The sequence below is a fragment of the Sander vitreus genome, chromosome 3 (assembly GCF_031162955.1).
Source record: "Sander vitreus isolate 19-12246 chromosome 3, sanVit1, whole genome shotgun sequence".
Classification (NCBI taxonomy): domain Eukaryota; kingdom Metazoa; phylum Chordata; class Actinopteri; order Perciformes; family Percidae; genus Sander; species Sander vitreus.
The window spans coordinates 26,179,457-26,196,831 of NC_135857.1; the positions used below are offsets into that span (position 1 = coordinate 26,179,457).

Consider the following 17,375-nt stretch of genomic DNA (forward strand, 5'->3'; position numbering starts at 1 on the left):
GTCGAGCCGGCATATAAGACGACCAGCCACGCTGAGGCGGTACTAAAATCTGCAATGGAAAACGGACGCACAGTGTGTCGAGTCGAGGCGAGTAGAGTTGAGGTGAGTCGAGCAGGTACCATGTAATGGAAAAACGCCAATAGTGTGTGTGTGTGTCTAGGGTGAAAAAGGGTTGGAGGTAAAACTAGCATGGGGTAATTTAGTGTCTCCCCTCCTCTTCCCAACAGACAGCAGGAACAAACAAGCTTGACAAAGTCTGTGCATTTAACACACACACACACACACACACACACAACCCACCTGAGGTCCAGATTGGCCTCCTTCCATAGAAGATCCATTAATCTCAAAATCTGGAGGGTCAACATGTCTTGCCTTAGGTCTAGGAAAAAGTTTAAAAAAAAGTTCTTAATTCCAAAAGAAAGTATTGTGCTTTTCAAAGCAAAGGTAGAGATTACAATCCCTCATCATCATGACCTTGCAGTATGATCTCTACCCCTCCTCCCACCCATTTTTCTCTTTTATACCCTCTCCCAAACCTCTCTTCCCACAGCCTGGGATTCGTCCTACCATCTCCATTCTTGAAGATGATTCCCAGGGTGTCTCCCCCCAGCAGCTTGTTGTTATAAACAATCCAGAGTGGCTTCATCTTAGAGTCCATGTACCGACACCTCTCCACACTGATGGGAGAATGACAGAGAGAGACGGGGAATGACGTATCGTGAAATAGAGGAGAAAAAGTTCAACCGGATCTAAAACTGAATTGTCTTACTTGATGCCAGACAGCAGGACATTGGGGTTTAGAGGGGAGTGCAGGTCTGACAGAGTCTCTGAGTAGCCACTCTGCCTCAGACAAGTCATCATGGCCTCCTTGGTCAACATTGCCTCCTTGGTCTTATTTCGAGCGTTCTTGATAGTCCCCAGCTTAATTAGCTCGTTCACTGACTTTAGCTTACTCAGGGCTTCCACCTGGTACAGTCAAAATAAGGAACATGTAACACAACAGTTGGGAATGTTATTTTAAAATTAGTTTGACTGAAACCAGCCAACAAAACCTAGGAATGATTCATCCCTGTTAGAGACAACTGAGCTCATTCTCCTTTAACAGACTATGTCAGCATTGTGCATGCTCCTCGAAATAGGAAATAAAAAATAGATGACGAGGAGGAAGCGTCCACAGGAGTGACTGTTAAAATCCCCACTGTAGAGGGCAAGAGGGCAGCAGGGTGACGCTGTTGTCACTGTGACAGGCTAAAAATACTATAAATCTAGTCCTGTCAGGGATGACAATAGACCACGGCTATTCTGGTGCTTGAGTAAGGATTAGTAGAGTAAAAGTCTGAAGCATAGCTATGGAACTGAGGAGCGGGTCATAATCTCTAGAGGTAAAAATGAAAAAGAAAAACGGTGTGTGCATGTTTGTGCATGAGACAAGAAATAAAAGAGATTGTGTGTTTGTGTGTGTGTGTGACCTACCTGTTTCTTTAGAACCTCAATATGAGGGATGCTGCCTCTACAGTAGGCTTCCAGCATGAGGGCAAACTGGACTGAAACAGCTGGCATGTGGATCTCTGACCTTTATAGGGCAGCAGAACAGTCAGTCAACTGTAGCCCTTTTTCACAAACATACTATCTATTTTTCTTCATTTCTAATGTGCAACTGTACATGTGCACACATGTACACACGTGTCCGTACACACCGTAGGTGCCAGAAGAGGAAGTGTCCTATCTTGCGGTTACCCTGGGCCCGCTCCAACAGGAAGTGGGTGAGGGCACAGTCATAGTAGGGCTCGTAACGCAACACCTGCACCAACTGTAGCAAGTACTGAGACAGCTCCTCGTCACTGGTGAGGGAGAGAGAGAGAGAGAGAGAGAGAGAGAGAGAGAGAGAGAGAGAGATATCCGTTACAGTTACAATTTAAATAGTTGGTATTTAGAATACAGTTACATTGTTGAAATCAATGGATTACATGACGATACTTCTGTTTCACGGGTTTATTCACTCACGCAACTCCATGCATTTCCCAGAAGCCCCAATATGAAAACGAAAAAATTGACCACTGATAGAGGTAGAGATGGAGCCGGAACCGGCACAACAGAGCCAGGGCAGGAATGTGTTTCTATCTTGGAAATTCAAACAGCATTTCACATTAAAGAAAGAGAAGGGAGAACGAAATATAACTGTGCACTGCAGTGCAACCTCTGCTTGCCAGCAACCAACTTCCTTTCAGCGTCCAAATTACTCCACCTCCAACCTGAAGAAGCATCTTAAAGTAAGTTATTTTTAGCCAAGGGTAGTCGTCTGCTGTAGTTTTACTGGTCACCTTGCTATTTTATAGTCGACGTTCGACTTTACATTCTCTTACGTGCTGATTTACTAGCCCCAGAGCCGTTGAAAGACTAGCCCCATTTGACATGTTAGCTAACGTTAGCTAAAATTAGCTCGTGGTAGCTTAGACTGCGGTTAGATTTTTGTAGTATGCAGTTCGGGACTACAAATACAAAAATCTATCTGCTTGTTTAGGTACACATTCAGCCAGTTGGAACAGAAGAACACACCAGAATAGGGCTGTTTAGTAAGCTGTATGTGATGGCCGCATTCCTACTTATAAAATGCAATTCAATGTGGAAGTAATCCAAGTATTCAGAATACTTTACTCAGATTGAGTAACGTAACGGAATACGTTACAAATTACATTTTTGGGCATGTATTCTGTACTCTGTAAGGGAATACGTTTTGAAAGTATCTTTCCCAACACTGTGTATTATATAGAAATCTATGTGTGATTAGATACATATGTTTACCTCATATCACGCAGACAGCCCACAGCATATTCTCTGACATACTGGTCAGGGTAGTTAAAGTCCAGAAGCTCCAGAGCATCTCTAGGACTCAGTTTGGGCCAGATCTGAAGGAGGGCCTGGAGCTGTGACACACACACACACACACACACACACACACACACACACACACACACACACACACTTAATCAGTTAAAAAAATATATTCCTTCCATAGCTAAGTAAATAAAACCTTCATTATAAAATTTGATTAGCCTTGGGATCACCCACATGGCTGCACAATTAATCTTACAGTTATAATAATTGTGATCACGGTTATCTTTTCTGTAAACATATTTTAGTAGTGGAATGAACACTATGTTTAGATGGCACACTGAAGCAACTGCTCCCACGGTAACCGTCTGTCACAGGTGTTTGTGTCATGCGTGGTGTGATTGACAGGTCTATGCTTTTTTTATTTTTTTTTTAACAGTACTGGCTGGAGGCAACAGCAGTCTCTCTCCACAAACATGCAGGTGTGATGAAACCACGCAACCTCTACGGAGAGCAGTTGGTTTATTACCGCGCCCAATTGTAGTTGTATTTAACAATGTTTGAAACATTTTTTATTCTAAGGTCGAGTAAGTAAAATCTGGTATTTTTCTGTCAATTTAAGATGTTTGATGCAATGAAGATGGATGTATAACATCATGTTAACATTGAACAAAATAATATCATCATTTTTGCCATATCATTTTTAAAGCTGAAAACTGATATATAGATATTATATACAGTACCAGTCAAACGTTTGGACACGCTTTCTCATTCACTTGATTGGGAAAGTGTGTCCTAAGTTTTGACTGGTACTGTCTATGTTTTTATAAGCTTGTAAGAATGTTAAAAAAAAACAGGAAACTACTTTTATTGTCATTTATGCAATGTACATTGAAAAGATCTGACTTAGTCCTATTAAAATGCATAAATGGTGGACACAATGGCTAACCTGGGCCATGTCCTCATGTTTGCTCCACTTGACGGAGAGTAGCAGCTTGGGCAGCGACTGGGGGAAATTCTCTCTACAGTCGTAGCGTAGTGTCCAGATCAAATCCTTCTCGTTTTCACACAGCTGAGAAAGCGGGTCACGCTCCATGATCTCCTTCAGCTCTATGTGGAACTTCTTACCTCCACGGCCCTGAGAGAAGTAATGAGGAAGGAAGAATGGTCCGTTGGGTTGGAGAGTTAGAGAAGGAGAAGATGAAGAAGATGGAGAGGAGAGAAAGGGTGAAAATTGGAAGAAGAACAGTCAGGACGTGAAAGGAAATAAGAAAACGATGTTGAGCAGTGACTGTAGAAAACCACAAGATGGCAGGAGTGTATCAAAGTGTCCAGCAATTTCGACTCAAATGCAATTCATCTCAATTCACAAACCAAGGCCCAATATCGTCTCTGTTTAAAACAAGTTGGATGCTGTCTGATTTAAAATATCAATGCAGACTAATGCAAAATAAAACACACACACACACACACACACACACACACACACACACACACACACACACACGATTAAAGGATGTAAGAGTCCTCTACATAACACAGGATTATGTAACCTGCTGTAATACGGCCAGGAGTGGGTTTTAGGTTGAGGGGCTGTGAGACAGGAACACATACAAGTAATCTGATAAAAGTCTCTAGTTTTGAAGGGGTTTGAACTATTTTTGCAGCTACACCCTGCCAAAGTGATAACAATGGGTTTCCAGGGAAACTAGCAGTGCAAGATTATACTACACTGGTGGTGTGTGTCTGTTAAGAGTGTGTGTGAGGGGGAGAGACGGATAAATGATGCAGCATTTGTTACAGGCCAACTTGAAACTTTATTTTTACCTGGTCTCCCCTTGTATGTTTTCTGAATGCACACAAATATGTATGCATATCCGCACAATTCTCTCCTACTGTACATTAACTCACCATGGGTACGCAGTCACTTGCTCCGGCGATCTCTGCAGCTTTTTCCAGTATCTACAAATAAGTAAGTGAGCAACGTATGAGTGAACACGCACATTGATACAACGCCTTAGGCAGGTCGAGCAAGTCCTGATCCTCTCATGCTAACAGCCACCATTTCATAATAATCTCTAGGTAGCATTATGAAGAGCACTAAGGCACTGAATGACAAATTCAACTGCAGTCAAGTCTTTAAAAAAGACCACATGGTCTCATCCAATCACCTAAGTTCATCATCTTAGTATAGTAAGTATATCTAAGTATAGTACAATCATGGCAGTAGGGCTGGGTACTGAATTAAATACTTTTTAGGCACCAACCGAATTGCCTCTAAATTACTGAGTATGGAAATGCCTTATTCTATACCAAATTGCAATACCTAAGGAGTAAATCTCATCAGCGTCATTGGGCCAATAAGCGTGCAGCATGCTTCTACCAAGATCTAATAATGCTGGGAATTGGCTTTTTAGCGTTACATGTTGAAGAGACATGCAGGGAACACTCTACATTACGCACAGAGACAGGGCTCACGTAGTAGGAGCTGAAAAATAAATAAAAAGATTTGTGCCCTAATGTGTAATGTTGTAATTTTTTTTTTTTTTTAAATGTTTGAGTGCATGACTATTTGTTCATTTGAATTACAAACAAATTTAAGCTTAGTGACATGTCCTAATGCTGGCAAAAAGTATGTTATTATAAAGGGGGACTGTCAGCCTTCTGACCTTGTCGAAGGGAGGGAAGACGATGGAGTGCGACGAGTACTCTGGGAAGTGGATGTGCAGTGCTGTAGCGTTCTCAGTGTACGGGTTGGTCTGAATGGTTCCTATGGGGTTCAGCATCTCTTCAAGTTCATCTATGTGAGACACGCAAAGATACACATTAAATGACATGCATTTACTGCATGGTTGCAATCACTGGCAAAGTCATTTTACTAGTTTAATTTTATTAGTAGATATAATAGATATACCAGGAAAGGAAGACCAGCAGTGCAGGATGATGTCTCCGGTCTTCAGCTGCCCTTTGTAGTCAAACACCATAGTGTTGACCCAAGCTATAGGGTAGTGCTGGATCACACAGAGAGAAAATAGTGAAATGAATCGTTAGTCAGTGATTTAATAAAGATGGTGTACATGTGTGGAAATTGAAGACACTTATATTACTTTTTAGGCCCTCGTTTGTCTGACCAGTGTAGGTTCATATACAAGCCTTTTTCTTACCACTTTCCCTGCTTTGCGGATGGTCTGGTACTTGTTTATGTGAGCATTTTTGGTAGACTTCTGCTTCTTGACTTTGTCCATGACGGCATAGATGGCAAAGCAGAGGCGGGTCATGCGCGGCAGGTCACAGACGGAGAGGTCAAACTCCAACGTGCTGTCTTTCCACGTGTGGTCCGAGCGTCCGCTGCTCTCACTGCTCACCGCCGGCTTGCACAGCAGCTCCGTGCCGTGGAAGAGCCCCGCCCTAACCTGGACCTGGGTACGTGTGTGGGGGTTAAAGTCTTTCATGACATCTTTACATGACCAAAGCGATATCATTTTAGCTGTGTGATACTACTGCCAATGTGAGTTACTGTGCATGCAGGTTTTTGGTGTGTGTAATGACATATTAACATGAATACAAATGATTGTTTTATGGATGGGGACAAAGCAAGAATTCACCTTGGCAGTCTCCTCCGCGTTCACCTTGCTGCCATTTACTAGGACTATCTTAAACGGGCTTGACATGTCCCACACACACTTCTGTAATTGCTGCAGAGAGAAGGTGAGAAACAAAAGAGAGACTTGCAATGAGGGAGCAGTATTAGCATTATTTACTGTAAAAATATGTACTCCACAACAGAGTGCTTCTTCGCACGAGCACACACACACACACACACACAATGTGGGAGGTCAGGCAGGTCATTCTGATGTCAAGCCAAGTGGATTTGCGAGGGTCAGCAGTCAGCAGGAAAAACAGCATCACATGACACCTAATGTCTATGAACATGACTAACTACCACACTTCCTGCTGTTTGCTGTCTCCGACTTTGTGTGTGGATGTGTTTAGTGTTTGTGTGAGCATGACAGTGTGTGTAATTTTCCTCTTGTCAGATATTAATATACAGGCAGAAACTGTGTACTGTGTCCTCACAAAAACACCTCTACTCATGCTGCTTTTTGACCAACTGTCACTCATGTTTCCTACAGAAACAGAATCCGATAAACAGGTTCCTGTCCTGAAAATAAATCTCACTTCCTGTCACAGTCATCCATACTTCTACGGTAAGCTTACTACAGTCTGACCAGAATCTCTGTCTCCTTCTGTCTTCTCCAATCTGCCTCCATTGCATTGTACTGCTATACCAATTATTTGTAAAGCACTTTTAACAGTTACAAAGTGCTATACAAAATGACAAATAAAATACAGCATTAGAAATACACAATCAAATTAAAGTCGGATAGCCAAAACCAAGAAAAAAAAATAAAAATCATATCACGGAAAAGATCCTAAAATTGGTGATTTAAAAAAGAACAGCAGACCAGGAATCCTAATAGCAAAGACTCTTTCCTCATTGTGTCTAAACACAGATCTTGGAAGAAAACTATCCAAGGATCTCAGAAACAGAGGGAAATAGAAAGTTGGAGATATGACATAAAGAACGGCCATCCTGGCTATTAAGAATTCATAGATCAGTAAATTGCTAGAATAGGTAGTCACTACAGACATACCAGAATTGGTGAAACATGATCTTGTTTATAAGTCCAGTTAATGCCGTGGCAGGTGATTTTTAAGCAAGCAGTAACAGAAGAGATATTCACCAGAAAAAGCAGGGTGTTACAGTAGTTCACGCGACACTGAAGCAACTGTCTGTACCGGTTCCGTCTGCTCCGAGCGTTTGAAAGCATCGAGCAGCAAAGGAGCAGCCAAACTTTCTGAGCAGTTTGCCGCTCTCCTTTGACACTAAACAATGTTTCCCCCCTCATAATCCTATAGGCTCCGATTAAAAAAAACATTTGAGAGAGAATGGAAAAAAAACTTTCCAAAACGCTTATCGCATTAAGACAATGATTACACAATACAGAATAAATAAATAATAAAAGCAATTAAGGAGAAAACATGCCATCAGAAACAATAAAATCAAGGTCAGATAATAAGAAAATAAAGTTAATATGATAAAGGTTTCGTAATTAAAAAGGATAAAATAAGGATAAAACCTTCAATTAATTCTAGTAATGTAGTAAAGTAACAAAAATACACTTGAAGCGTAAATAAAAGCTTTCACCCGTGAGAAGCAAAATGAGAGCATATCTGTTGCGTAAGACAAGCAAGTAAAAAACGCATCTGACACACTTGTGGTCTAGGCTGTTAGTATTATAGCACGTAGGACACAATGGCAACGTCAACAGTTCGTTTCCCAGCCGGGGACATGTGTTGCATGTCACGCCCCCCTCTCTCTACGTTTCCTGTTTCTCTCTGTGACCATCCTATACATTGAGTATCTTTGGCTTTGAAATTTAGGGACATTTTAAAGACTAAAGAACTAATTGGATAATAATGAAAGTAAGTCTTTGTTTCAGCTCAAACCAATTTTCTGGCTATTATTTTCATTTATCCAGGGCTTTATGGGGCCATCTTACCTTTGCTCGTCAACCTTACCTACTGCATCTGGACTATATTGTTTTTACAGTAGGCCTGAATTTATCATAAATCATGATACACAATGACTGTGACACTGTGATTCCATGAGTTATATCGTTCAGTGAATACATATGTACTCATCAAAAAAAATGTGGAAGTTGAAGGTGAAACAGGTGGCTGTTTTTACTGTAAACCAACAAAAGGTTTAATCATAAGGTGGGAACAGTAAGAACAAGGTATAGAAATAACTGTTCTAATGCCGTTATGATTATATGTGATAATATAATTGAGTTCATATAATGATTCACACCTGCGATATTTACAGACTTTCCAACCCACACATCACTGGGCATCAACAGTCAGCATGGCATCGGGCATTTAAAACCCCAGGAGACTCGCTAACGGAGGCCAATTAAATTCAACCTGACAATTAAAAATGTGAACGCACACATCGAGGAGTGATGTCACGGTGCACCTGGAGCTTGCGATGTTTTCTGACAGCGTGCAGAGGCGTGCTCCGATGTACTCAGAACACACAAAAGACAGGTGGCAGCTGCCAAGTACGTTTACTAGGAAATCCTCCACACCTGCCTCGTTCAGTTCAGGTGAATCAATCTTCTGTGGAACTTTTACTATTTTGGTAAAACAAGAACACTTATCTGTAAACACTGGTGGATATTAAGTGAGAGTACATTTCCATATGTGCATTTCCCCCCTCAGTTTAAGTCCTAAATAAGCAGCGATCAAATTTGCACACTTAAAGTTACATACATCAGTGATTGACAATAAATTCAACCACATTAATAACAGTATATGAATAGAATTCCAACAAGCGCACATTAAAAAAAATTTTTGAGCTCACTTTAGTCTCCAGAGACTCAAAAACAATCAGTTGACCAGCATATGTGGCTGTTCAATAAGTACCGTTTCTCTGAAAACAGCAGCATATATAGCGGAATAGACAAGATCCCCACAACATAGAAGTGTTAAGTTAAGTCATTCTCACAGCTACACACATTACTGAACTAACCGTGGGAACCCTTCTCTTGGGAGGTAGTGGTAAAGGTGGGTTGGAGGACTTGCGGGAAACCACAGCTCTGATGGCGGAGATTTCCTTGTCGAACATGCCCTTGACGGAGCTGGTGTGGACCAGGGTAAGGTGTGGAGACTCCTTGGCTTGCATGCATGTGCGGATGTACTGCAAACGAGACAGGACAGGAAATCTTGTTACCTATGTGCATATTTAAGCTGACACATAAAAAGCTAGGGAACCAAATCCTACTTAGGGGCCCAAATATCTAGGGCTGGTCCTGAAGTCATGACTATCTGATAATAAGGGCCACCTGGACTGGATCATTTATTTTCTCCAAGTTCAGAATCTCAGCTCAAAAACAGATTTGTCACTTTGACTGTTACCATTAAAAGTCTTCCTTTTTTGTCCATATAACTTTATTTGCATATCTCTCTGCTTACAGCAGTTGCTTGCTAGCATGCTAATGTATGCTTTGCCTGCTTTGTCCTATCCATCATACTGTGCTTCCTGCAGAAAATTGTAATATTGCTGCTATTTATGCTTGGTGCCTCTTTTGTGTGATGTCCTTTTGTAAATAGTTTATAACAACTCTTCCACTCCATCTGCAACTGAAAACTAGCCCGATAACTTACATTCACAATTTCGATTTATGTGCATGGTTTCGATAAATGTGTAAATAGGAATACAAAAATAAAATAGAGCTTAAATATATGGCTAGTAAAGAGAATGATGGCTTTTCAAAGTTGTCTCACTCCATTTATAGGGAGTTAATAACAAAGTAAGTGCCAGCATCTCACATGAGCTGACTGAGGATTGATTTGGATGTATGTGCCTGATGCACATGTAGCCATAATGTTAGTTCCCTAAATCTTTGCTGAAACAATGTTTTCTAAAAATCAAGCTACACATAAACATGCATACTGTAAACACACAGTCCATCATCCGCATCTCCCTAACAATATTATTGTTGAGCCATCAGCCTATCAATTGTAGTTTATACCTAAACTGTCCCCTGTAGGACCTGACAACGCCTCTTCTTGGAATCATAAAACAGGCTTTTCGGTCTGTAATTGTCACACTAATATAGCACTGTATGAGTTTCTCAGAGCTAGAACAGTTGTGCTAACCATGCTGTAGATATTAAGAATATAACAATAAAAAAAAGCTCATCGCTTTTTATGAAGGCCAATCTCTGTTATTTCTGGACATGATATTGACACAAGTGACACATCTAAGTCAGTCCCTGATAGACAACTAACTGAGTCTACTATGTAGCCACTGACCTTGTACTGAATCAGGGGCTGTTCTCCACAGAGGAACTCCAGACAGTGGCTGACCCTCAGTATGTACTGACCCAGCCACACCTCCTCCTCAGGCGCGTGGGTGGTCAGCCACTTCTTCACGGCCAGCTCCATCAGGTCAGACGGGATGCAGGATGATGGCACCATCAGACTGGCTGAGTCCTGCGAGACAAGACAGGGAAACAGGGACAGAGAGATTGATTAAAGTACCAGTGTTCAAATACATGTTCCTAAAAACTATTTTTTGTGTGTACTTTGTGAAATCAGGACTAAAAATCACTCATGAAGACCTGCTGGAGGCCTTGCTCAGTGGCAAGATAGTGTAACATGATCTTCACCACTTTACGTACATACATGCATAGCTGTTTGTAGATAAACGTCAAGATGAGATGAATAGAGAAAAAGAAAGAGAGAAAGAGAGATTGATGGACATGAACCGACAGGGACAGGGCCACACCCACACCCAGTCATTACAAGAGCAACTAAAAATGAACTTGCGCTGCACTAAAATGCATGAATATGCATGCATGTCCTCCACACATTGCCACAGCCAGTCTAATATGTCACATTGAGGCTCGTGGCTTCAACCTATTTATAGCTCTGTACTGACCTGATACCTAAGATAGAATTATAATTTCCTGGAGGTTTAATAAAAACATCATCTATTAATAATTAACACCACCAAAAGGTCATTGCTACATTGTGGTGGAATTACAAAACCAACAGCACTGAGATATCCTGAAAGTACTTCAGCATTTTACTGCTTTGTTTTAACATTTTTGCAACATTATTTAGAAGATGAAGTTAGATAAGATTTGAATGATAATGGGACTAAGAGAACAAGACCAGGGTTGACCACTGAATCCATTAGTGATATTTAAATATCAAAACAAAAAAGCAAGACTCCCACTGAACCATGATCATATTCACTTTAGAACAATAACCTACACCACCACATTTCCTGTCTATAATGGGGCTTATTGTGTCTGACTTCCCAAATAAGACTTCCTGCCAAAGTCCACCTGAGCGCAGTAGCACAGATGGCCTATCTTTGTGCATGTGTGTCTGTGATGTTGATCAAAGCTGATATACTGTACACAGGTCTGGAGGGACAAACACATCTGTTTTATAATTAAATAATTTCTATAACCGAAGCAAAGAGAAAAGACACAGAGAGACAAAGACAGATGGAAGTAGATAGTCAGAGAGTTCTGAGAAGGAGAGGGAAAGAAAGGTTCATTTTAATCAGTTCTTGGTCCCTTGAGCTGCCATGCTTGGTGTGTGTGTGTGTGTGTGTGTGTGTGTGTGTGTGTGTGTGTGTGTGTGTGTGTGTGTGGATGGCATCATTTCACTGATGGTTTTGACCCACTTAGTGTTGTCACATGACTTGCTAGTTGGGCTCAGTCACGTGACTTTTGTGGAGCTGCCAACTGTGAGCAGAACAAGAGGCTGAGCTACAGTGTGTGTGTGTGTGTGTGTGTGTGTGTGTGTGTGTGTGTGTGTGTGTGTGTGTGTGTGTGTGTGTGTGTGTGTTTGTGCCTGCGCTGGTGGAGTCACATGGCTACATTTGCTACTCAACAAGTTGGTTTTGTCTGCTGTAGTGGTGCAGTAAGTCACACTGTTATTCTTACTTCAATATGTACGCAGGCAGCACGTTATGGGTTTGGCTAATGGGTTTATCAATGGACTTTTCTTTGGTCTCTAGTTCAATTAGAAGAAGTATATCCCAAATTAATACAGACAAAACCATAAATTAGCCATTATTCTTAGTAACTGCTAGCTGTCTACCAAGAAGTACAATATCCCTGGCGCTTGGATAGATTACATTATGCTGGCATAATGTAATCTATCCAATGTTAGCCTAAGGCATGGTCTAAAACTCTTTACGTATGGATTTTTCCAGACGTCAATGGGAGAAATGAATGGGAAATTTACTTCCGGAACCCAAGGTCTCTCGGAGGAGGGGCGGGACTGTTGAGCTCTATTCCACAGGGATGCATAAGGACCCATATAATAAAACCTGGGACATTTTCAGCCCAACCAATGTTACATACCATATTAGGAGACCTTAAGGAACAGTGTGAAATACCCTATATAATCATTATATCACCCCTTTAAACAACATAATAGAGATCTATTATGTTTAATTCATTCATTTCATTTAAAGAGTTTTTTGTGTTTGTACAATTTACTGTAAGGGAAATAGATACAACCTCGAGTAACCCTGAGCCCTAAGAGAAGTAGTATACATTTAACTATATTTTTATAACATTTTATGTCTCCAAGATTTGGTTCTTGGATTTTCTGATGCAGGGTGCTTGTGTAAACTTCCCTTTGAATGCAATCAAGGAGAAATTAATGATAGAATTAAAAGGCAAAAAATGTTTCAATGTATCAGTCTGTCAACAAGGATGGACTTTGTGTTTGAATAGTCTACACTGGTAATCTAAGTGAGTTAACTTTGTTGCCTATTGTCAACTGGTCAAGGCTTTATCACTTATGTTACAAAATGTAATTTTATGTAAATTTGTGGACAATACACAGCGCTGTAATGTTGGTGACCTTGTCTATGGAAATACATATTTTGCTGAGCTTTATATTCTTGCTAAGGGTAGAGAGTTGTTAGAGGACCTAGATTCAACAGTCCACAGTTCACCATTATATCACCAAAAAGTCTTGGTTTGTTGTGGTTTTTAATGATTTTCCAGCACTGGACTACAGACTCTCACTTGAGACTGGTCGAAGTGGATTATGACTTTCAGGTCAGGTGGCCGGTCATTGAGCCCATCGGTGATAGCCGTCCCTGCCAGGGGCTCCAGCTGTGGGGAGAAGCAGGCCTGCAGCCACTCTGTACATGTCATCATCTGGACTTGTTGCATCCGTTCTTCACTGAGACGAAACATCTTACTGCGAAAGTCCTTCACCTCCTGGTCGTTAATGGCATCGAGTTCATGGAGACCTGTGGGGTGGGTGGGTGGGGGGGATAAAGTAGGATACATCATGATTTGATTTATAACAATAGCTTTAATAATATGCCTTGAGAAGAAGTCTTAATGTTATGAGAACTCAATAAAGTAAAATACGGACTAATGAATCAGTTTTTTTTTTGTTTTTTTATGCCAGACATATGAATCTAGGAGCACTAATGTGTAAAAGGGATTACAAGCAGCAGACTCTCATGGGATTAAAGCAGAGCCTCCTATTATTCACATTGGTACCAAATGCCAGAGGTATGAACTGCTGTTTGGTTGATCATGCTTTATCTCTCCGCTCCCTGTAGAGCTTTTGTCTCTGTATTTTTATCAAAGGGTGCTGCACAATAGTCTCTTGGTAATGAAAACAACATGTTGACATTTCAAGCCATTTATCCATATGACCCTCAGCATTCAAAGAAGGGCTCTCGACCACATTAGCTGCATTGTGAGTGTGCAAGCCGCTTCGTGTGACTGTATTTTTTTGGTGAGGCAAAAAACATGGTTGGCCATGTGCGCGTGGAATAGTTTGTTACTGCGCTCAGCACGAGGTTAGGGGTATGTGTGTGTGTGTGTGTGTGTGTGTGTGTGTGTGTGTGTGTGTGACTATCCAGACGTGCCTGTGGGGTTCTTTTTAAAAACACCACTTTACTCTGACAAAAGCCTTTACAAGATCATGTCATACCAAAGAGGAGCCAGGAGGGGAGAATAACAATATCGTCTGAGTCTCCTTCAATTAGACTCAGAGGCTCTTCTCTCCCTGTTTGCCTTTCTTCCTCTGAAGAGGTCTGTTGGGACCTGACTAATCCTGGATATCTCAATGAAAATAAGACCTGCACGTGTGTGTTTGTGTGTGACTTTGTGTCATGTGTGACTTCACAATATAAACATGTATTTAGTGTGCACGTAGTTGCGTGCATGCATGTACCATACTTCATGCAATTATCTCAATTAGGGCTGCAACAACTAATTATTTTTTCATTATTGATTAATCTGCCAATTAGATTCTTGATTAATCAACGAATGGTTTCGTCTTTAAAATGTCAGAAAATAGTGAAAAATGCTTGTAGAGCTTAAAGAGATGTATTCCAAAAACAAAGAAAAACAACAAATCTTTAAATTTAAGTAGATGGAACCAGCAAATGTTTGGCATTTTTGCCTGAAAAAAAAAAGAAAAAAGAAAAAAAGATGCATCAGTTCAAAATAGTTGCAGAGTAATCTTCTATCGATCAACTAATCGTTGCAACAACACTAGCTACTGCATTGCTGGGATACATGATATAGATATACACGTCTAGCTTAAGATCCTTTTTGTCAAGTTAGAAAGTCTTTTTTTCCTCTCATGCATGAATAAATAGTCTGAGTTACAACAAATGTTTAATTTCTTCAGAAGACTGGTCTTTTTTTTACAGTACTGATCGATCCCCTCTGCTTCTCTATAGGCCTAATCTTCACCAGAGATAATACAAAGTGACAGGTGATGGAAGATATGTCAGGAGCACGTCCAGTCAACCCTCACGCTTCTCTATCAGACAACAGGGCCGCTAATAGGAGCCAGCTGCAGATGTCTGCGGTGAATGTGCTGAGTAGCAGAGATACTTAGCGTTCTGGAGGAGGTGCTTAAGGCTTGTTGTGTGTGCGGAAAGATTTACTGTCGCACTTACCAACTCTTAAGTGCCTTTCTTTATTGGGAACGTCAAACAGGGACAGTACGCAAATCAATCAGGGAGGGAGTAATGTGTGTGAGAGCTTGTAGGATAGTCTGCCTCTTTAAATTGAGGGAAAGTCTTAATAGTGATGCTGTCTTACCCTTGCCAATGAGCACGCCGATTTTGGAGTCCAGCAAGCGCTCCGCTCGGCCGCAGCTGCGCGTCACCAGCTTGAGCACTGGCAGGAAGGGACGAACATCGCACAGCCTGCGAGTTTCGTCCTCCAGTTCTTCGTGCACGGCTGCCTGGTTCACACACTCGAACATGTGGCTCTCCATCTCGCCCAGTGAAGGAAACAGTGGGTATGACTGAGCCTGCTTCCATAAGAGCTGGAAGGGAGAAGAAGAAATGGGGATTTTACTAAAGTGTGTCTGCACTTTAAAACCACAGGGAGTGTTTGTATCGGCTCCACTGATCTAAACTAAATAAATCCTATTTAGAATATGTGCAACCGGAATAAACAGCATCCTTATTTTTGACTTGATGGCCTTGTATAAATGAGATTATCCGATGGTTTAACAAGGCTAATAGCATCTTCTTATCAACCCATACAGGAACATCACAGTGCTTTTGATGGAGTTTGATCATGAATAACCTGAGCAGTGAAATGCTGGTTTCAAAGGGCATTTGTTTTTTTTCAACAGATGCCTTAAACCAAATACGAAAAACATAGAATAATGATGTAATAATACTGACAAATGAGTACGTTTCATAAGCATGACTCACAGCAACATGACAGCCTCTGGGTGAGCCGATCAGGATGTGAATAATGTATTACCATCAGCAATGCTGGTGTGATTCATGTCTCAGTGCAGCCACAGCATGATCACAGGGTTGGATATCCGGTTGAATGTGTTTGTGTGAGGTTATAGAGCTATGCTGTTGCATACTGGAACAGGCATCATTTGCCCTCCAAACAAATATCTCCCGCTTTCCAGGATATCTGAAAAAAAGGTCAAAAAACGGCTCTTCTTGGATTCTTGATAACTGATAAAAAAAAGTCTGGCATGAAGCTGTCCGGAAGGCCTGCTTACTACTCCTGCGTTCCTCGTATTTGCCCCCCCTCTATCATTTACAAGAAAAATCTCAAAGAAGTCTCTTCTCCCTGTCTTTTCTCTCTTTCTTGCTTCAGTGACATAATTTGTCATAGCTTTCCGCTGCTTCTGTACATGCTTCTGTCACGGAAACATGTAAGGAAGGTAGAAAAACACCTTTTAATATAACAACTTTCAATAAAGTGCAGTTAAATAAAACAATACCACAAAGTGCAGCCTCAGGTTAAGTAGTAGTTACTGCAGAACTATTGCAATTCACTGCATCGCACAGGTATTTCCATTTTGCTGGTCAAACTGTGTAGTTGAAATGAACACCTAAAATCACATAACAGTTAAATTGTCATTTCAAGCACTTTCACACCAACACAAACTTTGTGCTACGTTAAGTAATGTACTTAACAACTTCTAAAACACCCATCAAGTCTGTGATGTCTGACATCTGCTTCACAAAATTAGCTGCAGTCATGCATGTTGTCATGCCCTTTTTGTGTGCTGAAAGCAATAGCTATTCGCTAATAATAAACAACCAGATAGCCGCAACAGCCACCTTTGTCAAAATAGGCATTAGATAATGTCTAACTGACTAGCTGTGTGACTGTGTGTGTGACTGTGTGTGTGTGTGTGTGTGTGTGTACACACACTTGTAAATATGTGTGTGGGCTGTAGACTGTTTTCCCTCATCAGTCAATTAGACAATAGGCCAAGAGGCATGTGAGGACAATAACAACGTCAGGATACACAAGCACATACATAAATTGAATCTCCTTGAAGTGTGTGGAAAGTTGATTTTATTAAAATCTATTAATTATCAGTTGTGTTGTAACAACACAACTGAAATGACCTCACATCAGCATATGGCTTTAAGGACAACTGATGTATAGAAATCCCATTTTAGCCCAAACCTGTGC

General features: G+C 41.0%; 1 protein-coding gene and 1 long non-coding RNA gene across 5 annotated transcripts in view; one reads left to right on the plus strand and one right to left on the minus strand.

The window, feature by feature from the left end:
- Positions 1-17,375, minus strand: part of pik3cb (phosphatidylinositol-4,5-bisphosphate 3-kinase, catalytic subunit beta) — a 54,551-nt gene that overhangs the window by 5,645 nt on the left and 31,531 nt on the right. For 2 of the 4 annotated variants that reach the window (XM_078246720.1, XM_078246719.1), the window contains 16 exons: positions 15,513-15,741; positions 13,461-13,690; positions 10,714-10,893; positions 9,428-9,595; positions 6,438-6,527; positions 5,997-6,251; positions 5,747-5,843; positions 5,502-5,632; positions 4,744-4,794; positions 3,782-3,970; positions 2,803-2,924; positions 1,698-1,841; positions 1,474-1,573; positions 770-966; positions 568-677; positions 301-379 (listed from right to left, as the gene is read on the minus strand). In XM_078246720.1, coding sequence (XP_078102846.1) covers positions 301-379; positions 568-677; positions 770-966; positions 1,474-1,573; positions 1,698-1,841; positions 2,803-2,924; positions 3,782-3,970; positions 4,744-4,794; positions 5,502-5,632; positions 5,747-5,843; positions 5,997-6,251; positions 6,438-6,527; positions 9,428-9,595; positions 10,714-10,893; positions 13,461-13,690; positions 15,513-15,741 — 2,372 coding nt within the window. Of the gene's footprint in view, positions 1-300; positions 380-567; positions 678-769; positions 967-1,473; positions 1,574-1,697; positions 1,842-2,802; positions 2,925-3,781; positions 3,971-4,743; positions 4,795-5,501; positions 5,633-5,746; positions 5,844-5,996; positions 6,252-6,437; positions 6,528-9,427; positions 9,596-10,713; positions 10,894-13,460; positions 13,691-15,512; positions 15,742-16,138; positions 16,356-17,375 lie in introns of all 4 variants that reach the window. The other 2 variants (XM_078246721.1, XM_078246722.1) reach the window with 2 other exon arrangements.
- On the plus strand, positions 1,845-9,434 carry LOC144515683 (uncharacterized). Its single transcript, XR_013501765.1, has 3 exons — positions 1,845-2,270; positions 6,966-7,040; positions 8,723-9,434. It is a non-coding gene; the product is annotated as an uncharacterized LOC144515683 (long non-coding RNA).